The sequence below is a fragment of the Lepisma saccharinum genome, chromosome 13, assembly GCF_977018435.1.
Source record: "Lepisma saccharinum chromosome 13, izLepSacc3.1, whole genome shotgun sequence".
Taxonomy (NCBI): domain Eukaryota; kingdom Metazoa; phylum Arthropoda; class Insecta; order Zygentoma; family Lepismatidae; genus Lepisma; species Lepisma saccharinum.
Window position 1 is genome coordinate 78,131,126 of NC_139241.1, and position 27,918 is coordinate 78,159,043.

At 40.1% G+C, this 27,918-nt stretch overlaps 1 protein-coding gene across 1 annotated transcript in view; it reads left to right on the forward strand.

Moving 5' to 3' along the window:
* Positions 1 to 27,918, forward strand: part of LOC145997446 (snake venom 5'-nucleotidase-like) — an 88,446-nt gene that overhangs the window by 26,036 nt on the left and 34,492 nt on the right. Inside the window, exons 3-8 of the mRNA XM_083134505.1 lie at positions 4,750 to 4,951; positions 11,036 to 11,233; positions 12,511 to 12,674; positions 17,083 to 17,182; positions 17,795 to 17,956; positions 19,927 to 20,130. Coding sequence (XP_082990631.1) covers positions 4,750 to 4,951; positions 11,036 to 11,233; positions 12,511 to 12,674; positions 17,083 to 17,182; positions 17,795 to 17,956; positions 19,927 to 20,130 — 1,030 coding nt within the window. The remainder of the gene's footprint in view (positions 1 to 4,749; positions 4,952 to 11,035; positions 11,234 to 12,510; positions 12,675 to 17,082; positions 17,183 to 17,794; positions 17,957 to 19,926; positions 20,131 to 27,918) is intronic.

The following is a 27,918-nucleotide window of genomic DNA, read 5'->3' on the forward strand; positions in this document are numbered from 1 at the left end:
ATGGTTTTTACTTTACTTGATTCTTGTTGCTTAGCCGTACGAGCTAATGCTCAATTGTTGTCTTTGCAATAAAAATAATACGACTTGTTCTTTGAAGTTATTGGGTGTTGTAAGCAAAAGAAACATAATCGGGAAGAGCATTCCAAACCTTTGCAGACCAGAGGGAGAAAGAGCTTTCGAAACTGACAGCAGAGTGGCGGGGAATGTCGATTTTTCGCCGACCTCTAGTATTAATGTCCATATCAGTTTTAAAAATGTATGCAGCTTGCAGTTCACACACGCAATACATTTTACGAGTTATATCCTATTTAGAATAAAGTAACTAAAAATCAGTTACATTTTGTAATACTGTAACCGGGGCAAACACTATCGAAACCAACCGATAAGAAAATTAAGAATTATCTAGTTTCGCCGCCAACCACAGGACCAAAGTGCATCATCACTCATCTGACCTTGTCGCGCCCTGTCATTTCAAATGTTTACATTTCGCTGTTTAGCTACAAGCATCTCTCCGGATATCAATTAATTTGTTTTGACTTGTTTAATTTATGCCGACTCTTGAACTCTTTCTTGGCGATAAGCATCTTAAGTTTTGCTGCACGAATTTTGATGTTAGAAAGAATGCTTATATTTTATTAATTTATTGAACTCGACTACGTAGCCAATTACAGTCCCTTTATATAGTGAGTACAGTTACATAATGCGTTTGTGCTTGGACACAGTTTTTTTATCACACCATTTCATTAACAAATTATGTATACCCTGTACCAGCTAACTGTAGATCAGGCGAACGAAAGCAAGTCTCTGCGCAAGAAGTGACGCGAGACGGCTCCACCAATGGAACAGTGAGAGAAACGGGATTGCGTAATAGACGACTGGAGTTATACCGCTTTCCCTGCTTCGTTCTGCAGCGTTGCAAACTTTTTTGAAAACGAGAATACCGTACGCACATGGCAAACGGACCTTATTTTTGTCTCCAGGTCCGTAGGCTTGGTTTAAGAATTTCTTAGAGAAATACTAGGGATGAAACCGAAAGTGCAAATTTTGACCGTAGGGTTGGCAACGCTGCGCTTTCACCACTCGATCCCTCCTCCTCCTCTGCCGCTATGCGCTGCCCTGTTCCACAGTTAGCTGGGACACGGTATAGTTAATGTGTGATAATAGTGGTTTTACTGAGTCCTTTACGAGGAAATATGTCCTTAGCCCTATGTTTAAATTTATCAATTTACTGTATTGTAACTCCTACATATTCTCCATGATGGATATTTTTTTAATGCCTGACCTAGTCCTCTTAAGAAAGAAACTTCATATTTCTGTCTTCTCCTCGTTAACGAAATTAGAGAATTAAGTTGGGAGAGTACATTCTTATTATTTATTTAATTATTTAACAACTTCCATAAAAATACAATTTCCTGTAACGTTCTTCTATGGCTTGTGAAGCGAAATTCACATAATAGATTCTTATTCCGTAATCTGTCGAATTAGTTTCTCAAACTAGATATCTTCAGCTCTTAATCATATTTTATCACGAACCTACAAGACAATTGTGCATAAGTAATACTACGAGGGTCACTATTTATATTTTGAGCCTAACAATGAAAAAACAGAAATTTGGCATTGAAAACTGCTTTATTGTTTTTCGAAGTATTCTCCTTTATGGTCAATACACTTTTGCATTCGTTCGAACCATTTGTCAAAGCAGTTTTTCCAATCTTCTTGAGACACCTCCATAATATGGTTTTTGAACGCATCAACGGCGTCTTCCGCCGACGAAAATCGTTGTCCACGCAATTTATTCTTGACATTCGGGAACAAGAAGAAGTCATTGGGTGCCAAATCAGGACTGTACGGCGGATGATCCATCAATTCGATTTTTTGACTGTTCATAAAGTCTGTTGTTAGACGAGATGTGTGACAGCTGGCATTGTCTTGATGAAGAATGATCCGACGGCATTTGTTTGTTTTCCGTATTTGACCGAAGACCTCTGGCAAACAAATTGTTGTGTACCATTCAGAGTTGACCGTTCTACGTTCCTCTAAAGGCACGGTTGCCACGTGACCAGTTTTCCCGAAAAAAACAGGCGACCATTTGTTTCGTTGTGCTTCGAGCGCGAACAACTTTTGTTGGATTGGGTTCATCTTGAAACACCCATACAGTCGACTGCTGTTTACGTTCCGGCTCATATGCATATATCCATGATTCGTCACCTGTTACAATCTTATATACGTCTTTTGAAGCACCACGATTGTATTTATTGAGCATTTGTTTGCACCAATTGACGCGAGCGTCTTTTTGAGTTTTTGTCAAATTGTGTGGGATCCAACGAGAACATACCTTTCTCACAGCTAAATGATCACGTAATATTTTATATATGCTGGTGTAACTAATGCCTATGTTTGCCTCAATCTCACAGTATGTCACACGACGATCTTGCAGTATTAGGTTTTGCACAGCATCAATGTTTTCTTGAACAACAACTGATTTTGGACGACCTTCGCGAATCTCGTCGGTGAGCGAATGGCGGCCACGATTAAATTCGTTATACCAGCGTTTCACAGTGTCAAAGGATGGGGCTTCATCGCCAAATGTGGAAGTAAGTTGATCGATGCACTCTTGTCTTGATAATTCACGTCGAAAATCGTAAAAAATCATCGCACGAAAATGTTCACGAGTTAATTCCATTTTATTGTTGTCGCGCAATCTCCAAGGCAACATAAACAACACAAATCAAGCTATTGACAAAACATTTGAAGTACGTTATGGTCAATAATGCCAGACGATTCCGTGCAAACGTCAAATCGCGCCTAACTTCAATCAGTGTTGCCAAGGCTCAAAATATAAATAGTGACCCTCGTATTGTGAAGCAGCGGTCTGGTACTGTTTTGTACTGGTTTTGTTTTGGTTAATATTATTCTATTGATTCTTTTCGGTTTTAAATGTGTTCTGCTTAGTGTTGCCCACGGGACGAGACGGGACAGGCTTTTAAAAATTCGAGACGAGACGAGATTGATCATGTGTCCCGAGACAAACGAATATTTTCGAGACGAGACAGCATTTCACAGCATTTCCACGAGACGAGACAGGCCAAAGTCTCGTCTCGTGGGCAACACTAGTTCTGCTGTACTGGAAATTTCCTTAGTGTTCGAACGCGGTATAAACTGAAGTTTGTATTTTAAAAATCTAAGAATTTTTTATTGATATCTGCTTAGTATGTCAAATTTCAAATATTATGTCAAAGTCTCGAACAAGATTGAAAGTTTCGGACACTAAGTCTCGGTCTCGTCTCGATAGAGTGGGATGCATAAATATTACCAAGCAAATTGTCCATCCCCTTGCTTATTCTGTTTTACCCAATGAGAGATTCAAGAACTGCAACTAAACGCCAAACAAGCTGGTGACATCTGCAACAGCATACATTAAAAGCTAGTCTTTAAAAACACGTAGGATTTGAAACAAAAGTAACGAAAACAATCATGGACAATGTGCCGAGCAGCCGACCTCCGTGGCGGAGTGGTTAGCATCAGGGTGTGCAATTCCGGGGAGAAGGACAGGGGGAATTCCCCCCACCAACGATCTTGTCCTGAAATTCCCCCACCAAACTCTTCCGGGGGGGAGAGTTTTTGTTTTAACAACAAACATAAACAATTAGTTTGGGATTCGAATATACTTGACTGGAATAATATCGAAAACATACAAAAAAAAAGAACGGACAACAAAGGCCTCATCTCTTAGGACATTGAACCCAGCAATCCCCAGAACACAGAAATTTGACCGAATTGTTATTTCTTCTCCATTTCTCGTCGCCTTTCGTTAGCAACCACGAAGTATATAAATATATTAATAAAACACGTAATGGCATTTATATGTGAATTTTATACAGGAAACTATTATCTTCTTAATGCCTCTTAATTTTTGTACCCCCCATTTAGGCAAATCCTTGTTCATAGCATCAGTAGTACATTAAAATCTTCAATTTGCAATTACACTTTGATTATAGGACTGTCGATATAATACAAATATTGCATATTTTGTCATATGATTTGATTATTTAATAAGTGACACATATTTAATGACATTATATATATATATATATATATATATATATATATATATTTATATATTTTTATATATATATATATATATATATATATATATATATATATATATATATATATATATATATATATATATACGAATATTATAAATAGTGTGTCTGTGTGTGTTTGTCTGTCTGCTCCTTCCCCCCATCAATCTGCAGAGATTTCGTACCATGGTTAGCATAGTGCCCCACAACGCCATTGGTCCCGGGTTCGAGTCCCGTCCTGGGCATGGATGTTATTTGTTAGTGTCCCTGCAAAAATTTCATCATATCTCTCATCCTCATCGTCGCGATTAGCCACAAGTGTTGGGAAAGCGACGAGTTATTTTATGTCTGTTTTTCATCACTTTTGGCTATTCGCGGTGATGGGGTTGAGTCATGGTATGGATCAAGAATAGTCACAAACACATGAAATACACAAGAAGAACTCCACAGAGGATTATACTGGCTGTGACTCCAAACGCCAGAGCCTCGTTAGTCTCCAAACTGCAGTCCAGGGTATACTACGTGGAAGGCATGTTAACATTTGGCTGTCTTTCCTTACTCGTCAAAATCCATTCCGTAAAAACAATTAATTACAATAGTAATGGACAATTTACCGAACAGTACTTGCATTGTGAAATCGACAATGCTTTGTTTCTTTTCCTAGACTCTCTCCAGCCCTGGAAAGCTGGATATCCTGGACGAGGTGGACTCCATAAGGACGGAAGCGAGGAATCTGAAGAACAGCGGAGTCCACATCCTCATTGCAGTCGGCCATTCTGGATTCTCCAAAGACAAAGATATTGCGAAGCACGTTCCAGACATTGATCTGGTCGTAGGAGGTCATTCCAACACTTTCCTCTACTCTGGTAAGTCCTCTTCGGGTATATCTTAGCAGATTTCTCACTGAAAAGTTATTTTCGAATTATACCCCATGCAGGAGGGTGGACAAGACCTAGACAAGACTGTGTCAAGTCTCGTTTCGCCTCGATACAACCCCTGTGTGCAGGGGCTTTTCAGAAGGTATGGGGGAGGGTCAGGTCACTCATTTGAAATTAATTGAAGACTAGGAATATCAACAATAAATTATAATGTTATTACCTATTTATTATCATTGTTATTATTTATTATTATATCCATCCATGGAAAGATTCTTCTATTCCATAACTAACTCTCTAGCCTTCTTAAACCCGAAGGTTTATGGTTGCAGCAACACAAGTCTTCCATCTGTCATCCACTCTTTCCCATCCTTGGCGATTTCCTTTAGGTCCATCTCAACGTTATCCCTGAATCTCTGTCTTCTATTTCGTACACCAGATAACTGAATATCCAACACAACTTTATTTTTTCTACATTTCATGCAGTTTCATGTACTGAAATGCATAGTTATTGTATTTTGTTATTAACTTGTGCACACCTTGTTCAAGAAAAATCTTTGCAAGGTTTCGTCGGTGGCCTCCACATAGAAGTTCTAAACTTTCGAACTTTGAGAAGTCTCCGTGTCAGTTATTTTATTTTATTTTTTAAAAAAAATAAGTGGTAGAATACGAAAATAGACGAAGGTCTAACGTTCTTCCTGTATTTCACGCTCAATTTTTTTAAAGCGAATTCTTTGTTTTTCTTTGCTAATTGTCCTGGAATGTTTATGAATTAATTTTATTTCCGTTGTTGCTATCAATATAAAGAGTTTTTGGATTTTTCTAATTTGAAATTATGCCAATTTCCAGGAGGGGGTTAACGGACTGGTTCGACCCTCTCTTACAACGCCGATGCCTGCTGTGTTGTGTTATTTACAAGCGTTACCGGAATTACAAGAGTAACGATCCTTTGTTACATTGCATTACCCACGGCCATTATAATCCTCTGTGGGGGGGTCCTTATTTATGCCGGGTGCCCCTTTTACAGCCTCAGCTTTTAACGAATGGAAATTCTATTCTTGGATATGATGTAGTTTTAGTTTGGTAAGGAGTGGTAAGTTGAAATAGAAATTGAGTGAGAACGTTTTTTGAACAGAATTTTATTATATTGTAGGCTAAGTGTCCTGTACTCAGTTTTGTTTTACTAAGGAATTTGTCGCCGTATTGTGTGACTTGCTCATAATTTAAATATCGATCAATCTTTCAACTCAACAACGTTTTATTGGACTTACAGCTTATACATATGGCTGTTTATGCCCAGCATACATTATAAGTACACAAGATACATTTTTAATATACACTTTACACACAAAGTTTAAAAACGCTTTTAAATACAATTTTATATAACTTCATTAACTCATTCAGTAACAAAACTATATTAGAATTTTATATCAGCTTTTCTCAAAAAAGCAAGTATAACATATCCAATTCTAACATCTGGAGCGTACAACATTGAAGTCATATTAATGGGAAAAGGAACATTAATTTTTGACAATGTTTTGTATAAAGTCTTTCTTTTCTCTGCATGAACTGGACATTCCAAAATAATATGATGAGCATCACCCCTTAAATCTCCACAGTCACAATTCGTAGATTTTAAAATGTGTATTTTAAATAAATGATGATATGTTCTCGCGGGATCACTTCTTAAGCTATTTGTTAAAACAATTGCATTTCTTGATCCTTTACAATTATAAAACCCAGGTTTTTCCTAGTGTAATCAACATAAGGTCGATAGCTTTCGCCAACACTTTCTAATGAATTGTTACACCATAATTTCCATTCTTCAAAAATTTTCTTCTTAACCCTCGGCAAAAGATCTGTGTAATGTAATGGTAACTGGATTGTTTCATTCATCTGAGCAGCTTGTTTTGCATATCTGTCTGCCTGTTCATTTCCGAAAATATTAATGTGTGATTTTACCCGCACATAATGAACTATTTTTCCATTGCTAATTAAGCTATTAGTTGCACGAATACAATTGGTGACATATGGTGATATTTTAAATACATTTTTATAATTAGATTGTATTGCTTGTAAAACAATTTGCGAATGAACTAGTAGATCAGTCTTTCAACCATCGATAAAGTATCAACACACACACACACACACACACTACAGGTTAGTCCATACATAGCCATTTTTACGAAATTACACAATTTCGTCACATATTAGAATTGACGTCATGGCATTTGAAGATCATTATATTTTAAATCAGTCCATAGACGTAACTTGGGACCTAACTTTACGGGGCTAAATCTAACTTCGAGCTTAACTTCTTTTTGGAGGTGGGTGGAGGGGCGGAATCAAAAAGTTTTTAATTTCATAAAAATAGCATCCAGGACTATTTTGATAAGTAACTGTTACATTTGCAAAAATCATAAAAATTGCTCGTCACTTTGATCCTCAGGTTCCAGAAACCTGAAAATTTAGGACGGGGCAAGTGCCCCTCCCCCTTGGCGTAACAAAATTTTCCAACACCTGAGACGAGCGAGTGCCATAAAACGTGCTGGCCTAGTCATTGTTTGCCTCGTGCTCAGAGCAATTTAACAAGGCACACTTTAATGTTGGTCTTTGGGACTCTGGACGAGTACACTTTGATACTCACTGGAGAGGGACATGTTAGATAAACGAAGCTTGTTTGCAAAGGAAGATGACAAGCTGTCCATTGAACGGACAAGGACTTTCATGTTTGCCAGGTTTTAATTGCATTCTTCTTGACAACCACTCTGGGATGTGGAGGGCGATTCAGTGCGACATTTCCTATTTCGTGCAACAGGTCCTGGAAACACTTAAAAATGCATATGTGGGCCCAGCACATGCGCGCTCACATAAAAATGGGGATCGAAATCGAAAAATTGTGTCCTTAAGTGAGTTTCGTTACGTCAGAGAAAGAAAATGCCATCTCTGATGCGTAACTGTGACGTCGTCGCCTTGTAATCAAAGAGTCCCTGGTTCGATGCCCGGTCATGGACGCCCGCAGGATTTTTTTCCAGGGAGGGGCAAGAAAGGTATTTTTTCCAGGGGGGGCAAACAAGGCACATTTTCCCCAAAAATAGTGTTGTTCCCTAAAAAAAACATTGCTTAAATTTGAATTTATGGTGTTCATGCAATAAGTAACACATATCATTGTGGCTAAAATGAAATTATATGTGTAAAATACATAATTTTTGGTTGACTTTCATTTTCCAGGGGGGGTACGGCCACCCCTTGCCCCCCCCCTTCCGGACGCCCATGTGCCCGGTGTATTCACATAGTGGTTCGGATCCCGGTTGACCTATCTGTGCTCACATGTAGACTGAATCACCATCAATTATGCGAAATTAGATATTTTTTTTAAAAAAAATGGAAGAAGCAATTGTGTGTCTGTGTTCTAATTAAACCCTTCAATTTGTTGCTCTCTTGTGCGCTTGATATTTCATCGTTAATTCCACCGTGCGCCACGAGAGGGTGCATCATGCGTTCCCTGAAGTCAACCGGCAAAACAAGAAACCATCTGCACTTGTCTGTGAAGCAACCTCCACCCAAGGTCGTCGTCGTAATTATCTGCATTCCTATCTCAAAACAGTGGCTTCTACTGTCCCTGGGTAAAAAAAGAATCGCCTGTGTTTACAATTTATAATCCATTTACATTAACAGTTCTTGGAATTCTAGCAAATTTCAGTTCGCATCACCCGTGGGGGTAGGGGGTCGAACTCTCCATAACAGAAAAGAAATAGAGTTAATATCCAAAAAGGAAAAAAAAATGAGTTAGCTCAAATAATCGAGTGCAAAATGCAGGACAGTTCAGAACTTCATATTTTCATATGCAACCACTTAATCCAAAGAAAATTCCAGGCGTGAGATGTCGCAGAATGTAAAACTTTCAAAGCTTTTCCTTGAACGAAGCGTGCAAAAGTTAATAGCCAAATAGCATAACCATGTATTTCAATACATTCGCTATGAGAAGTGTATTTTTTTTAAAAAAAAAAAACTCCTACTGGATATTCACTAATTTGGCGTAGAGAGTAGATTGATTGCTTGATCAATATTTGTTATTTAGCGTCGCTTTTCTGCCACTTTTGGCTAATCGCGAGGATGAGTGATGATGTGATGAAATTGAGGAAGAAACACACTGAATGAACACTCATGCCCAGACTGGAATTCGAACCCGGGACCCCTGGCTAGCATCCCAAGGCTCTCTTAAGACGTAACCTTTAAACCAAGTTATGTCAAACTGTTAGTTGTATCTTTAAAACATTTTAAAGATCTCACTTCCATCCAGTGACGCTTTCCAAGCAGTTTTCTCCCTAGTGGAGGTTCTTTGCCAAGCCCCTCTATAAGTCTTGCCCTGATTATACAAGGGTTGGATAAAAAGTAATGGCAACACTGGTATAATTGCTACTTGACTGTATTGGCAGAGGAGCGCGTGTTACATTCCTTCAATGTAATCGCCCCCCCCCCCCCCCCATCTCTGTCGATGTCCCGCAGTGACCGCCCTATAGCACGTATGATGGCTTCGCGCGTGTCGTAGTGCTTCCCGCCCAGTGGTTCCTTCATTTTGGCAAAAAGGTCGTAATCACACCGTCTCATACCGGTGAATACGGCGAATGTTCCAGTATCTCCCACTACCAGTTATGCAAGAGCTCCGTCACAGTGTTCGCAGTGTGACACTTTGCATTGTCAAGCAGGATGATGGGACACCGTGCCAGAACGTGCCGTCGCTTCCTTCTTAATCAGAGGCGTAGCGTGTATGTAGCCGGTGTTACCGCAGGTAACAGCAAAATGTAAAGAATTAAAAAGTTGTTTCAATAAAATAACAACATTGTTAAATACGTTAATGAACACCGTTCCCGTCGAGTAGATATTGCCTAGGACATTTTTTCTGCAGCCGACAGAAGCGAAGAGGGAGGTCGTTCCGCTACCCTGAAGAGGCAACAAGGGAGAAGAGGGCGCCAATGCAAGGAAAGAGCGGGGAAGGACTTTATGGGGTTATTCATATGCCTGTTAAGGGGCCCTGTTGCCGGTCAGACCTACCGGGGCAGCCAGTGTTGTCACATCGGATTGGCAGAAAAGAGCTAAATCCCTCCTAAAATAGGAATACCATTTCTGTGAAGCAACTTGAGATAGACTGCAGAGCCAAGGCTGGATTGAACTACAACTGAGACCAGTTAGGTAATAGACGAATATATAGTTCCTTGGTGTGATTCGTGATTTGGACAAACCTTGCTCCAAAATACTAAGTTGGCAACTTTATACGTACAGCTGGGTTTTCCTTCCACGCAGGAGCGGAGTTCTGTCGTCTGCTCAGTGCTCACCACACAAACGTCAAACTGACCCGAGAAAAGAAAAGTGTGGTTGTTCTTCTTCCCCTTTGAACCTCATTGCAAAGAAACAGAGACAGATGAAGAATTGACAAAGGTCTACCACTATTCATTGGATTTTCGTGATAACTGTCTCATGAGTGGTAGTTCTTTCTACGAGTGTTTGTGGCTAAATCACTGTGCTGATTGCAAAACAAGAACGAAATGAACAAATATGAAGGGGGGGTGTAATAACGTCTAGCAGGTATAATTGTCGTACTGATTGATAGCCGGTAACACTTTTTAAAAGTCACGCCACGCCACTGTTCTTAATGCGAGACGAAGGTGGTGTTGCAAGAAGGTGCAGTAGTAGGCTGCGTTGACCGTCTGCCTAAGAGACGTTGTTCTTCTTGCCTAAACATATTGTTAGGGCGCTTGCACTCTCGTCCTCTGCTTCAGAGCACTGCTGTTTTTGACTGAATAACATACAATGGCACCCCACTCACTATACTTCCTCGTCTGACATTCCTTTATCAACTACAAAACGGTTGTGGCGCTGTGACTCGCCCCTTTCACGGGACAGCAGTGTTGCCATTACTTTTTATCCAACCCTTGTAATATCTGGATATCCGTTATCCCAGAATTGTTTACCGTCCTATACATGCATTTCCACAATGCACATGTAAAAATCTCAAAGCTTCAAATGTCGATCGTCTCTTGGTATAGTTAACATAATTGTTTAATTCTTTCCTAGGAGTACCACCCGACGCTGAGGAACCACAAGGCACCTATCCAACCTTGGTGCAACAGGATAACGGAAGACTGGTGCCAGTTGTGCAGGCATACGCCTACACCAAATACTTGGGTTACCTCAAGATGACCTTCGATGAGCGAGGAGAAGCGAAAACCTGGGAAGGAAACCCGATATTATTGGACAATAGTGTTCCGCAAGGTATGACAATCGTCAGTTCTTATTTTTTTTAATTAACTCTTGTAGAAGTAGGTAGCGTAGTTAATGAAGTATCGGTGCCATTAATGGGTAGCCACTAGCCAGTGATGTATTGGTGCCATAATGGGTAGTCATTGAAGTCCGGGTGCCGTAATGGGTATTCAATGAAGTCTGAATGTCATAATGGGTATTAAATGAAGTCCCGGTGCCATAATAAGCATTCAATAAAGTCGGTGCCATAATGGGTATTCAATGAAGTCTCGGTGCCATAATTGGTATTCAATGGCGTCCCGGTACCATAATGGGTATTCAATGAAATGTCTGTGCCATAATGGTTATGCAATGCAGTCTCGGTGCCATAATGGGTATTCAATGGAATCTCGATGCCATAATGGGTATTCAATGGAATCTCGATGCCATAATGGGTATTCAATGAAGTCTCGGTGCCATGATGGGTATTCAATGAAGTCTGGGTTTTATAATGGGTATTCAATGAAGTCTGGGTGCCATAATGGGTAGTTATTGAAGTGTCTGTGCCATAATGGACATTCTATGAAGTCTTGGTGCCATAATGGCTAGTCATTGAAGTGTCGGTGCCATAATAGGTATTCAATGTAGTCTCGGTGCCATAATTGGTATTCAATGAAGTATTGGTGCCATAATTGGTATCCAATAAAGTATTGGTGCCATAATGGGTATTCAATGCAGTCTCGGTGCCATAATGGGTATTCAATGAAGTATCGGTGCCATAATGGGTATTCAATGCAGTCTCGGTGCCATAATGGGTATTCAATGAAGTCTCGGTGCCATAATGGGTAGTCATTGAAGTAGCTGTGCCATAATGGACATTCAATGAAGTCTGGGTGCCACAATGGGTAGTCATTGAAGTGTCGGTGCCATAATTGGTAGTCAATGGAGTGTCTGTGCCATAATGGCCTTGGGGCATTAAACGAGTAAGCAGGAACAGAGTAAACATGTTACTGATATCATTTTTACTAAATTGTTGATTTAAAAAACATATTTATTATCTAAAACCATTCTGTGTATGTTTTTTTTTATTCTTGGCGTCTGGTGCGAACGGTCCTGGGTTCTATTCTCAATCTGGATCCCAAAATTTGTTTTTCTTTTACTGAAAGTAACGTGTAAGGCAAGTAACAGCCCAAGAACATGTTTTTGTGTGTGTATCAATTTTACTTCGAATATCTGGTAAAACTGTAGATGTTGTCCCGATTAACCTCTGTGGATGAAGCGAGTTTTAATATAAGTCTTCTCATTCCCAGATCCATATGTTCTGCAACAGCTGATGCCGTGGAAAGAAGGTTTGAATGAGATCACCCACAAAAAAGTTGGCTCTGTCCGAGTGTTCTTGGACGGTCAGCGGGAACACTGCAGAGCCAGGGAGTGCAACCTTGGGAACATGATTACAGACGCAATGGTGTACCATGTAAGTTGATTCCTAATTACAATCCACCAAGTACCATGTTACTCAATTACAGGTGTACGTTGTTGTCCATCATAGTCACTTCACCAGCCCTGACTGAGTGTGAGAGTCACGTTCTCGCTTTCGAATGTTCCCGCGTTGGCCATTCATCGATTGTATCTAATCATTCTCTTCGCCCAGATTAGGCAAAACTGACAGTTAGGCGACGCTACGTAACGAAAGTCCAAGTCGTTGCCATGGTTTTTGATTGCTGTAGTTGTCATTATTGTTGCTAATATAGTCATTATCTTTTCTGTTATAATTATCGTTGTTGTTCTTAACATTGTTGTGTCACATCATAATCGTTGACGTTTCAATTGATCTTATAGTGATGGATGGGGAAGGGATTTTAAGGTGCAAAATTATGGTCACATCAACATTTTTTTATTCAACACTGTAGCAAATAACATAATTAGTAATTACATAAAGTAACCAGTATTTGGGAAGTAAACGTGGAATTTACTGGGTTTCAACCAACTTGTTATACTGGATTACGCTAAACATTTCTATGTTTTCAAATGTAAGTTGCTGACTCTTGAAGCTTAGGAGATCCTTATATGTGGAACAAAGGCGTCTCCTGAACGCATGCGCAGCATGCACCGCATGCGTTCACGAGACACCTCTGATGTGGAGAAACTATTGGGAACTATTGGGGCTGCAATGATTATATTATACCATTTTATAGCTTTCGTTCTGCTCTACAAAATGACGCTATAGGATTTTATATAGCTGCTCAAGAAGAGTGGAAACCATTTATTTTTCTGTCCAATTTTTTAACAAAACATGAAAGAAAATGATGGAAAAGGGTATTGAAGCATCAAAGAGGAGGTTAAAAGGGGATAAATGTACTAATCTCACGGAAAGGTGCAACACATTATACTTGATTTGCCGCCCCCCCTGGCGGAATGGTTAGCACACCGCGCTACGACGCCAGGGGTTCCGGGTTCGAATCTCGGCCTGGGCATGGATGTTTGTGAGTGTCCATTCATCATATCATCAGTCATACCCATCTTCGCAAATTAGCCAAAAGTGGCAAAAAGCGAAGTAAATAAAGCAAATGAATCAATCAATATTACTTGATTTAATGTCCTAAAATACATATCTCAAACGACCGGTATGAAAACAGCTATATTTTTGGAAAGGTGCCGCACCTTAAAATCCGTTCCCTACTGATGGAGCTCATTCCTTTCTATCTCTTTTCGTCTCCCCCCCTTTCCTTCTCTATCTCTTCCTTTCTTCTCTCTCTTCTCTCGTTTCATTCTCGCTCTTTTTTTTATCTCCCTATTTTCATTCTTTCCCCTTGTTTCTGTATCCCATCTCTCTCACACCTTCGTTTTCTCTATATCTTTGTGTCGTCTTTCTGAATCAACATTTACCCTTGTCACCACGGGCGTCGTTAATATACATAGAAATATGCATTCCACATATGTAAGATACTGATTTATCACACAGCATGCCCCCGTCCAGATAACTCGAAGGTAACGGCGTTTATTCTTGTCACATTTGCAATTCGCGCCAATTTGATACTGTCAGCTGGAGAACACGATGGACGGACATTTCCCTGTAGTGTCTAATTTACGGTTCATCGCCTTAAAGTTAGTCATAACACCATTAAGCCTTGTTTCCATGATATGAAACACTCAATATACTGACTCAAGGCAGAAATTTATTTTATTATAAAACATAAACCAAACGTAACGTTTCAACCTTCTAGCAAGGTCTTCTTCAGACTCTGCACCAAGTACAAATGTGACATTGTACAAAACGTTAAAGTTAGTGTATCCCCGATGGCGCAGTGGTAGCTTTGTCGCTTTGAAATTAAGGAGTCCCGGGTTCGATACCCGGTGGAGACGCATAGTGGTTCGGATCCCACTTTAAACTGTAGGTGCAGTTCCGATTAGCCTTACTGTGCATAAAGTGGACTGAAAAACACCAAATCAATCAATCAATCGTCTTAACGTTTTAGGGTTCTTTCTTACCCCCCAAAAACTTTTAATTTTCACAACATGATACTCACTCTTACGATATGTTTCTATTAGGTTCAGTGGCGGTGATTAGGGGGGCAAGGGAGCCAGCTGCCCCCTCAATTTTCTCCACTTTTGCCCCCGTACTATGCTAAATCTTATCTACAAAGGGAAATATACTGTCTTTGCCCCCCCCCCCCTAGTTTTGGCACCTTGCAACCTCCAGTATTGGGGCCCACTGATTAGGATGGTCACAAAACCCGGATAACGGATATCCGGATTTCAAATAATCCGATATCCGTTTCGGATGCAACGGATAATAAAGATATCCGGATAGTTCAGATTTGAAAGATTTGTAGAAAATCCGTACAGTGAAATGCAAACGTGACGTATAAAAGAATATATGGATAGCCCGTAAAACTGGTAAACTATAAAAGTATCCGTCATAGTGCACACATTCGGATATACTGACATTTCGGATACTTCGAATGTCAGATAACCGGATAAGATTTTATCCGGATTTAGTCATTCCTAGTTTCGATATTTCTTAGATACGCTTACCTCATTGGATACATCCAATCTTTGACATTTTGAATTTGCACATGCCTCTCCCTCTGTTAAAGGCGACCTACGTATAAACCAACTTCTTAAATCGAAAGATAACGCGAGGGAAAGTTGACAACGTATTTTGTACACGATTATCTATCGTAGAAGGCAATTTCTTAGCAACAGACTGTTCCTTTATCCTTGGCGAATTTTTCAATTAGGCTCGATTAGTTAATTGTTTGGGCTCGTTCCGTTGACATCTTCGTGATTCATCGCAGCCCACCGCAACGGAAGACTGTAATTTCACGTTGCTTTGCTGCAGTTAGTTTCGTCTACAATGTGCATTTTAGAATTGCCAATTGCCTTTAATCTTAACCATGTTGTCGCCTTGCAATCACCGTGGCCCGGGTTCGATGCCCAGTCTCGGCACACTGCACAGTTTTTTTGTAATTATATATTTATTTTATTATTTAGTGTCGCTTCTGCCACTTTTAGGGTAATCACGACGATGAGGATGATCAGAAGAAAGTGGTCACGGTATTTCACCTCATAATTGTCGCATATTTTATGCCAATTTTTTCTGCAAAAAAGGTGCGACCATTATGTAAAGCTTTACTCTTTTTTAAACAAATTGTGGCCGTATTATCAGAACTTAAAAAAGAAACATTTATTACTATACTGTCTGGTGCAAGATTATAGTGGAATAGTACACTTGAAGAAATTTACTAGTGTTACGAAGTACGGACTTACAAAATTTAATCTTCTGTGTCCGAAGATTCTGTGCCACTATTATTGGTTTCGCTTTCTCACGCACTGATGCGATGATTATGCGCTGAAAAGTTATAAATAGGGCTCGGAAGTTGAAGACCTATAAATTGCCAAAAAAAGACCTATAAAAAGACATAAAAATATCAAAAAAGGACCTAAAAACGGAAAAAAGGACGTATAAATGTGATCCAAATTAATTAATAACTTCAGTTTTAATTACATATTTAATGTATATAATCGTATACACCGTGCTGAAAGCTTCAAAACAAGAGAAAGTTGCCACTTACACCTTCCAGACAAGTTACGGTTAAAGGACCTTGTACCGTACCTGCTTCAGTCGTTCAAAAATGTTTTTCTCTCGATTCAGGGATGGTTCAAATATATTTATTTATTTCTTTACTACAGAAAGGATGTTTTAGAGGTGATGGTGATGATCTGATGATGATTCGAATTGAGAATGGGCAGTAAAAACGTAGTCGAAAGAAGGTGAAGTTGCAAAAAAAAGCCGTTAAGACCTAAAAAAGGGCTAAAAGGACCAATATGCCGAAAAAGGCAAAAAAGGACAAATAAAACCCACCTTTTTCTGACCTACAATGACCCAAAATGAACATATATTATGTTGGGCCTCGTCTTCGGACACTAGGGAAAAAAAGGATTTTTCCTCAACTTCCGAGCCCTAGTTATAAACGAATATTTATACTGAAAAACAGGGTACAACTATTATGCGGTGAAATATAGTAAGTCCCCAGGAACTTCGGCCATCAAGCAAATTTTCAATTAAATATGTGACTGACCTCTATTATGGAGTAGTTAGCACAGCGCTACAACGCCAGGGTCTCGAGTTCGAATCCCAGCCTGAGCATGAGTGTTCTTTGTGAGTGTCCCTTCATCAGTTTCATCATATCATCACTCATTCTTATCTTCGTGATCAGCCAAAAGTTGCAGGAATGAAATAAAATAAATCAATCAATCAAATAAATACGCATGTTTGTGTTCAGTTTGCAGAACGTGAACAAAAGATAGATAATGAAAGAAGCATCTGTTGGTCACAGTTAAAGTACCTATACTAATCTATTCTTTTCATTATTTCACAGAACGCATGGAACTTCGCTGGTCCCTATTGGACAGATGCGCCTATTTGTATCCATCATGGCGGAGGTATCAGAAGCTCCTTTGATGAGAAATCAAGTAATGGTAAGTTGTGAATCAGTGGCGGCGATTAGGGTGACACTTTTGCTTCCGCACTATGCTAAATCTTATGTATGAAGGGAGAGTGAACTGTTCTTGCCCCCCCCCCCCCCCAGTTTTGGAACCCAATCGCCGCCACTGTATGAAATTATATATTAGCTTTACAAATCACGGTTGATTTTGCTTTCATTCAATCCTAAGTGTTACATTGCATCGTGCGTGGCATTATGGCCAGATTTAGGCTTAAGACAAATAGACCCTGGCCGACAAAATTGTCCGATTTTGATGTGATTCTGGTAGTTCCTTTTGCTTATTTTCCCCCTTCAAGCTATTTTCGTGAATAGTTATAGGGGCGGTGGATTTTGTTTGGAAATAATACGTTTAAGCAGGATTGCCAGATGATGATGATGAAAAGTTACATTTCATAAACAGTTGTTCGGTTTCTGGTTTGGACACCAATTGTTCGGTTTCTGGTTTTGGGCGCCTGAAGTATCAGAACTTTTAACGATATGCAGATGTTTATGATTAGCTTAGCGTTTATCAGCCCCGAATTTTTAAGTATTAAGCTTTCGTTATTTTCACAACAATTACAGAAGTTTTCTTTCTCGTTTATTGCAGGTACTTTGACAATGGCAGACATTTTGAGCATTCTTCCATTTGAAAATGCTTTAGTCGTGGTTGAATTGCTGGGCAAAGACTTGCTCCAGGCACTGGAAACTTCGGTAGCATACTATGATCCAGATGGAATCAATCTAACAGGTGGTTTCCTACAGTTCTCAGGTAGGCACTAAATAATTTAAACATATACAGTGGAACCTTGATAACTCGAACTTGAGGGGGGGAAATAAAAAAATCGAGGTATCAAGGATTTCGACTTACCAAGGTTCGAGTTACTGAGGGCCAAAATCGCCCGCTTCGAGTTATAGAGGTCTAAAGTTTATGTATCAACACTTCTACAACGCACACTAAGCACATTAACAATGATGGTTACATACACGGCAGGGTGGGGGAGTTCAAGTCCCGACACGATTGTTGATCACCTGACATTGTACAGTGGGATCCATGAGTATTACCGTGCAAATTGTCCATGCCTATTTTCATTAATTTTTCTCTTACATCCTATGTGTTTTTATGCAATGGATTTTATGTATGCTTTTGCAGAAGTTGTCAACAGCTTGTTTTGAGTTATCTTTTAATTCGTGAAGCTCTTATTTGGTCAAATAAAGTGAACGAACATGATGATGGACAATTTGCACGGCAATACTCATGGATCCCACTGTACGTACGTACCCTGCACTTCGACTTATTGAGGTGCGTGCGACTAAACCTTCGACTTATGGAGGTGGTTAGAATTTAACTTCGACTCATAGAGGTTTTTCATACTCTACATTCGAGTTAGGGCTCGAACGGCATCCCATAAACTGTACAAAAATTCGTCTTATCAAGGTTTTATTCGAGTTGTTGAGGTACAATTATGAGTGTTATGGACAATTAAAAGGGATTACAAAAAATTGGACTTATCAAGGAATTCGAGATGTTGAAGTTCGAGTTATCAAGGTTCCACTGTAGTTAAATGTTAAATGTAAGGAACGTGATATAATCCTTACAAGTAAGTTTGTGTGTCAAATTAAGCCTGGATGAAAAAAAAAAAAAGAGAGAGAGAGAGAGAGACTTGTCTCTTGAGGTTATGCAAGCTTGAATCTGAAGCAAGAAAGATCGTCCATGCGATAATCGAACATGTAGCCTTGTTCCTCGCGACAACAGAGACATCTCGTGACTAATTCGAAGCAACCAAGCATGTTTTACGATCTGAACGTCACATTTGCTCTTGAATGAAATAAAAGTCTATGAAACAACTTTTACTTAAAAGCAGGACAGTCATTTTGCAGTATGTGGTTTTAGGTTGAGTGAATTCTTGTATTCGTGCATTGAAGACTTTTCTACTGCAATCATTTGTAACATTATTTTGAAGTTTTTCGAATCGTACGTAATAGGCTAGCGGGTATAGTGTTATGAGCATTTGACGTCACTATAAAATTCTATTCTGCTTCGATCAGTGGCGTGCCGAAGGGGGGTTGGTGGGGGTATAACGGTCTCCTTTGGCCCAATATTCCTAAAAAATGAACACCAAAGCAGGAAAAGGTGGGAAAATGAGGACTACCAATATATATATGATGTGTGTGTGTGTGTGTGTATGTACGTTTGTACATACACTTAATCTCCCCCCTTACGAAAATCCTGGGCATGCCACTGGCTTCGATGGTCATGACTGCAAAGTGTAGTTATTCTAAACACAAATGAGAAAATCACTAAAATACTTTGTTACGATATCTGACAACCAATTACATAGAGGGTACTGATGTACGCAGTACTTTTTCTCGTGGGGGCTGGAAGTGTAAAGGAGTACAGTGCATAGCTGCTTACTAGGGGGTCTGCATACACAATAAGTTATTTCGTACATTTAGAAATTTCTATTCTAAACTGGAAATTGGGGATCATTTTAAGAGGGGGGCGGGGTTGCATGTAAAAATATGAGTTCTTCACTCTTTTTATTTGAAAGTGTTGGTTTTCTCAAAATTTGGGAGGGGGGATGTAGCCCCATCAGCTCCCTCTGCTTACGCCAGTGCATAGGGGTATTTGGAATCGAATCAGTGGTCTAGTTCACTCGGAATTTCAATCTTTGTATCAGACATTATGAAAAGGAAATATTGTCTTGTTTCTATATGTAATTGTTTCGTTGTTGATTGTAGGGATTCAAGTGACATATGACATACGGAAACCATCAGGGTCACGAGTAGTGAAAGCTCTTGCACGTTGCAGAGAGTGCAGGGTGCCCGAGTACAGGACGATCAATCCTACCCAAGTATATAGCGTCCTGGTTCCCGAATTCATTGCCGACGGTGGAGACGGATACAACGCAATTCGCGATAACAGGATATCTCGCAGAGTATTAGGTAAGTATTGATTACTTTCTGCATAATAGTTTTGTACGTGCAATAAGCAGATGGTATGGTGTTCGAGCAGCAAGCCATTTCATTAGGGCTGTGACGTCTGATTTCACGTCGCGGTTAATATGATCGCTCATTTTTTTCCGTCCAGAAGTTAACAAAGTTTACCCCCCTTCCCCCCGTTTCGATTAACTTTAACTTCATGTTTCTCTAAAGGTAGAATCACACGGAACTAGAAATCCTACTGGGATGCCCTTGTTGATGGGGGGTAGGAGATGAATTTCTCAGTATATTACAACTTATTATACGAGATGTTTGCCGGCCCCCGTGGCAGAGTGGTTAGCACATCGCGCTCAGTGGCGGATTAAAGGCGTTCTCTTGGAGGGGGCGGACACCCATTACGGCGCCCCCCGCGAACTTTCGGCGCCCAGCACACTTTCCTCACAAACTACGGTCCTACCATAATGTCAGAAAATCACTGTCGTAACTAAAACGTTGAAGGCTCAGTCGCGTGTCTGTTTTTGCTTCCTCCCCCTCCCCGCCTTTCAGCCATTGAATTTCTTGCGCCATGAGGGTGGTTACAATTAACATATCGAACAAACAAGATTCAAGAAATAAATAACGATATTAAATTCAGCGTAAAATAATTATTTGAAAAGATAAAACATTATCGTGCGTGCTTTGGCATGAGCAAAGTGTTTCACAGCGTGTTCAACTTTAACCGTTCCATTTGCGTGTGCTCATTGTTCAAAATGCACATGTTTGTTTATCTTTGCTGAGGAGCACTATTTCCCAGATAATATTTTATTGGCTGAAGTTTCGAAAGTGTGCGTTCTACAGAGGCCACAGTTACGGGCAAAGTGAGGAAAATCAAATAAGCAGTGAATAAACCCGGAAAAGTAAACAGTCGTGTTCCAGTCCAGGATGAAAGTGGTGATGTCTTGAATGGTCTCCAGTTTCGTCATCAGAGGCGTGCCGGGGGAGGGGGATTGATGGGAGTCATAATTCCCCCTTTGTCCCAGTATTTCTAAAATCCTGGACACGCCACTGTTTGTGATATCTTCCATTGTGTAGTGTATACATGTATGTGGTGTACGAGAGTAGAACTAACATCGCTGGTACACTTTTGAAGTTAGTTTTTTTAAATATAAATCAAGGAGCACCGCAGGACAAAGAAACGATTTTGTTATAGGTCCGCAAAGTCCCTATTCTATCTTGCGGCGTCCTGCTGCACGTACCTTTAGTTACAAGCCCGTGTAACTTAATAAGTGATATACGTATTATTGTTTTCTCCAGTTGCATCTTTATTTAACTCTATAACAAAAATGAAAGAAATATTCATTTTAAATTTTAAAAGAAGCTGGATGGGGGCTCGCGGTCCCAAAGCTTGAAACATAGCTTGCACCTCAGGCACTCATAGAACTATAAAATACAACAACGTTTGCTGAGCACACCAATGATCTTCCCCTTCAAGCCTTTAGTTTGTCCTTGCAGCAAGCTAGTAAGATTGATAGTTCTAGTTCGCCTATTTCTTTTTTCATCACCACCCTAGAGGCGTTGGGTACATGTCAGCTGCTCTCTCTCCCAGCCCTGGGCACGGCCATTCCACAGCGACTGCACACGAAAAAATTTAGTGAGAAGGCAGAGGTGACGGGAACATTTTCTAAATCCTCTGTGAAAGGACGGTCACCTCACGAATCCGTTGATCCACCCTAGTAATATTATACTAATACTTAACCTAAAGTTTATTTTGTGCTTATCTTTTTACCCCCTTGTTTCGTCATTCTTAATCTTACCTTTGTTCGCTCCTTATCATTCGTCGCCTCCTATCTTTCTCGCTCCCATCCATCGTCATTCTTATCTTTGTTCGCCCTCTGTCTCTCGTCGCGTCGTATCTTTCGTTATTCTTATCTTCGTTCGCACCGTGTCTCTCGTCCCCCTTATCATTCGTCGCCTCATATCTTTCGTCGTTCTTATCTTTGTTCGCCCCCCCCTCTCTCGTCGCCCTCTTCCCTTATCATTCGTCGCCTCCTATCTTTAGTCAATCTTATTTTTGTTCATCCACTGTCTCTCGTCGCCCCCTTACCCCTTATCATTCGTCGACTCATATCTTTCGTCATTCTTATCTTGTACGCACCCTGTCACTCGTCGCCCCTAATTTAGTCACTTGCTGCACTCGCCTTTAAGCTTCCTGATCTCCCATAACTGCAATTCTTCGTAAAATACCACAATATTTGCTTCATTGCATTTCAACCCTGCATTGAAGGTCTGTCGCCCCTCGGGTAGTGAGGCGCCCTCTGCATCCCCATTTATTCTGCTCTTGTATGTTACTTAATTGATTCTACGTGTGTTACATTTCATTCCAACTGCGTAAATTATTTATCAATATATGAAAAAAGAAAATAGGTCCTCCGTGAAAGTCGCCCACGACGCCCCCCTTTAATCCGCCCTCGACGCCAGGTGTTCCGGGTTTGAATCCTGGCCTGATCATGGATGTTTGCGAGTGTCCATTCATCATATCAGTCATCCCCATCTTCACAAATTAGCCAAAAAGTGGCACAAGAAGCGAATTAATATAAAGCAAATCAATGAATCAATCAATATACGAGATGTTTAATCCTGCTAATGAAGTAAAATTAATTACCACTTTACGCTATTTAAATTAGTTATTTGTAGGATTTCTGGGCAGGGCTTCAGCCCCCAAAGCCCTACCCCTGGCTACGTGCCTGCCTGGGAAGAAAAAAATGTACCAACAAATACGTTAACGATTATCGTGTGAAGTGAAACTACGTAGCAGGTGAGAGTCCAGGCAACCGAGACAGTTCCCATAGTAGTGTTGCCCCCTAAAAAGACACTTCAAATTGAAGTTATCATGTTCCTGCAACACCCTTCCAATAAATTACTGTTACTGAAATGAAATATACGTGTGTAATATATCAGTTTATGGTAACATCCATTTTCCAGGTTCATAACAGCTACATACTTTCCAGAACTGGTCTGGTATGGCTTTGAACAATGAGTCCCATTTAACAAGTTCGTGGATTTTTCTAGGTGAAATTTCAGGACGGCACTTTGGTACAGGATTGCTGTGCATTTAACAACAATTTCCTAGGTTTACGCAACAGAAAACTCACGTTTCCCGACATGCAACGTGGAAATTGAGTTCCTCACGTTCATGACACTTGGCACTCAGTCCCTTGCCGTTTGGCCTTCTGATTCCGGGTAGCGTGTTATGTCTGTGATTTCCGGCTGGATAATGCACTTCCGGTGTTTATTTTGTGATTTTTTTTTTCGTGTTGCCCTCTGCATTCGAGCGTTACGATACACAGAGGGCGTGACTTTGGTGTTTTTACAATTGAAAGCCAGGAAAGGTACAATGTAGAGGCTGATTAAGTTGGCGGGTCAGACGTGACCCTGTTTCTGAGTTGCCCCAAGTTTCGTTTCAGTGTCAATGGTGCGGAATTGGCTGAACAAGAAACGCCCGGTTGAGTGGGTTTTATTGAACTTTCACTGCGTGGATGAAAGTGTCCGTCTGGCAAATGACGTGAAACGTGTAAACCAACATTAAAGGGTGGTGGATATGGTTCCCGAAGAACATGCTACACAATGAGGTGTTAGTAATTGAAAGATGGGTTACTTTTAGTAACAAATTCATTTGAACTGCAAATAGCACATTGGCGTATCAACAGATATGGAGAGGCCCTGGGCGAGATTAGAATGTGGGGCACACATCCGTTCTTTAAATTTGAAATCTCGATGAAAATCAATACAAAATCTTCAGGCATGTACAGTACCAGCAAAAGTAATGAAATTTAAATAATAATTTCACATTATTTTACATCCCTTGTCTGCTACTTTTGGCTAATGTCGAGGATGAGCGTAATGTTGAAATTTGTGAAGGGACACTCACAAAGAATGTCCAGGTCGGAATTCGAACCCGGGACTCCTGGCATCGTAACGGTCTGCGCTAACCCCCCTGCCACAGAGTTCAGCTGAATTCGCTCACGATATCTGTCCAGAATAGGGCCAATATCCTCTGTTGATAATATTGGCAGTGCTGACAGCCTTCGTTGTGACATGGTCGTTCTGAGTTAGGTTTTTATCAACTTCAAGCTGGAAAAGCTTCTTTAATTCCTTCACATTCAGTGTGAATTGTTGCCCAGTGCAAGCGCAAAAGCTCACTTTCGAGTTTCATTAAAACGCATAACACGAACAACAATCATAGATTCGATAAAAGAAGAAATTCTTTTATTAACTTATTTATATGGGCGTGGCCTCTAAAATCAGACGACTACCTCCAGGCCATTCAAATTGTCATGTTTGACTAGAATTTAAAGCCGCATAAGAACAGAACGTTGTGGTTTTGTTGCCTACAAAAATTATCCTTTTTCATCTATCATCTATTTTTCTCACTTCTATTTCTTACTTTTTGTTTGTACAATCCTCATTGGATGTGAGGCCCCGGGCAGTCGCTCACTTCGCCCAGCAATGGGGATGGTATCGAGGGCACTGTCTCGGTCTCGAAATATATCGTATAGCCAACTGCAAATTGTCCATCGCTATTTTCATTCCTTTCTAATTCTACATCCTGTGTTGTTTTTAGGAACTGTTGATTCGAAGCAGATGTCCTCTGCTTATTGGCGTTTTTATTTCAATTCGTGATCATCACATTGTGGAAAACAGACTGAATAAGAATTGTGATGAACAATTCGCCTGCTGTTTCTTTCGCCGTTGGGTGTATGTACAGTGGGGTCCACTAGTATTACCGTGCAAATTATCCATGACTATTTTCATTATAATTTCTCTCGTACATCCTATGTGTTTTTAAGCGATAGATTTTTATGTATGCTGGTGCAGAAGTTGTCAACGGCTTGTTTTGAGTTTTCTTTTAATCCTTGAAGCTCTTATTGGGTCATATAAAGTGCACGAATTTGCACGGTAATACTCATAGATCCCACTGTACATATCCAGTTGGTCACCACAGAAACTATCACAACACACAGGTAATTAAGGCATAGCAACTTTTCTTTATAACTTTTATTTTTATTTTTGACTCTACGAACACTCGAAAATGGGATATTATCCTGAACATACTGAACCACGCAGGCGCAGCACAGGCTCTCGACTGCCACTAACGAAGTGACTTTGTAATTATAATAAACAAAACATGACTGATCTACGTATGTAGTCAAAAATGTAGCATTTTCGATTAAAAATGTGTTATTATAATAATGGAAAATTGTTATATATATATATTTGGAAATAGAACACCCCGGAAATGATTGACAACTTGTCCCCTCCTACAGGAATATCTTCCACCGTCACTGAATGAAGCACAAGAATAACAAAGTACCATATTCATCTACAGCATATATTAGTAATTTCATAAGAAATACTGTTCTGAAGAAGAAAAAGTGAGCACAGATATCTATTAAGGCTATATTCTGTTTTGTTTTTTTGCAATTTTTGTCCCGTATTTTCAACTTTGGATTCGTCCTGTATTTTGACACCCTGGGGGGTGGGGGGGACACCAAAATCTATTGCCTCCCCTGACACAGAAATCTCTAGCTGCGGCTCTAGTCTGATGTCACATGTTAGTATTGTGCATTGTGAAATATACTTATTCTTCTAGTCTTATCTAATGATTCTCGACATAGAATACTGAATGTAACACTTACTTCACTTTAACTTCTGGTTACACGCAGATAAGATAGCAATGGTTATCATTTCTACAAATTTAACAAGTTCTGCTGTTGATATGAGTACATAATGAAGTGCCACCAACCACTATGATGTAACATTGTTTCATAATCGTGACTCGGAAGTTGAAAAGTCATATCTTGTGTGCATCTTGAAGATAGAGATTATACCTAAACGAGATTTTGAAGTCTCTCGAGTTGTAAACGCATGTCTCGTTGTCGGTTTATTCTTACGTTGCTTGTAAATGCAGATCTCGTCTCGATATATGACATCATCCTCCTTCTCGACCAGTGTCTCGAAGTATATTATACAGAGGTGTCTCCTGAACGCATGAGTCAATTGTGGGAAAAGGACAGCTTGCTCTGCGACGACATTAATGAGCATTTCTACATTTTAATTTCTTCATATAAGAGAAGTATTTATTTTAGACGAGAGCGCTCAACTACGCTTATATTACATTTCTTGGATCTGAAGAGAGAGAAAGTAATAATTGTTTTCCCACAATAGACGCATGCGTCACTTCAGATCCAAGAAATGTAATATAAACGTAGTTGAGCGCTCTCGTCCGAAATAAATACTTCTCCTATATGAAGAAATTAGAATGTAGAAATGCTCATTAATGTTGTCGCAGAGCAAGCTGTCCTTTTCCCCACAATTGCCGCATTCGCAGCATGCGCCGCATGCGTTCAGGAGACGCCTCTGATATTATATAAACAACACGCACAGCGTATCGCCGCATAAACTTCCCAGAGCCGACCTCCCGTGGCAGAGTGGTTAGTACAACGCACTACGATGCCAGGGGTCCCGGGTTCAAATCATGGCCTGGTCATAGGTGTTCTTTGGATCCCTTCATACATTTAATCACCATCACCCATCCTCATCGATAAGCTGAAAGTGGTAGAAAAGCGAAGTAAAATAATCTAATTCAATCAAACTTCGAATTGGACGATTGGGGAGCTATTTGGAAAGAAGCAGTCTCTGGTCTCGAAAGCAGAAAACAGCGGCGATGGGACTCGATGTACCGACCATGCCTCACCAAATGAAAAAACTGCCCTGACCCTTAGAGGACTGTTGTAGTATTAGATTTAGTACGTGAATGTGAGTGCCTTTGTGTTGAATCTTTTAGTGGCGCAGCCAAGCGGATGGTTCTTGGGGCTGAAGCTCCCTCCTAAACTTCAAAGTTCAAAAGAGAAGTGTTTGCTTTCTATAAACAATTCCCCAAAGCAGTATTTTTATGTGTGTGTGCATGTATGTATATATGCAAACCAATTGATTTTTTAATAAATTGTATCATGCAAAAAATACAAAAGATTACACATGAAATGTTTAGTCATATGAAGCCTCCACCTCTTGCAAGGAAGGTAATATTTACAATTTCCTCTTCCAGTTATTTATCAAGGATTCGTATCATCCTGATTTAGTTTCCAGAAGCTGCTTCCTTGAAAGTCAATAACAAAAAAATTGATAACATCGTCGCCTTGTAATTAAGGGGTCCCAGTGCAGACACATAGTTGTTCAGATCCCATTTTAAAACTGTAGGTCCAGTTCCGATTAGCCTATCTGTGCATAAAGTGGACTAGAAAGGAAGACTACAATTATAACTTGACAAGTTTAAAAACAAGACGCTGCAATCCATTGTTTGCGCACCTCACATCACATTTCCCCACTCCATTGTCTGCGGCGACGTACGTTCGCAGTGTTGCAACCTGGAGGGAGCGGAATTGTCTGAGAATTTTCAACGAAATTTGAATGTGAAACGCATGAATTAGTATCCCGTCACCTACGGTACCTATTGATTACGCTAAATTCTAAATACATTTTGATATTTTCCCTTTAAACCTTAAATGAATTAAGTTATTGTTGTAATCCCGTTTTACCTGGGATCTGAGGTCACAGGGAAGTTCATTTAAACATTTAGGTAGAGCTTAATAATATCTGTTGGCTGAACCTGCTCCGTTAGGAGGGTAGAGATATGGAAAGTTGGTGTAAAGGTTATTCACGCTTGTTCATACCTGGTAGGTGTGTGTGATGTCTTGTCCTGATGCTTCTCGCAGACCGAATCGTGAAAGTTGCCAAGGTTCTATCCAGCGACCC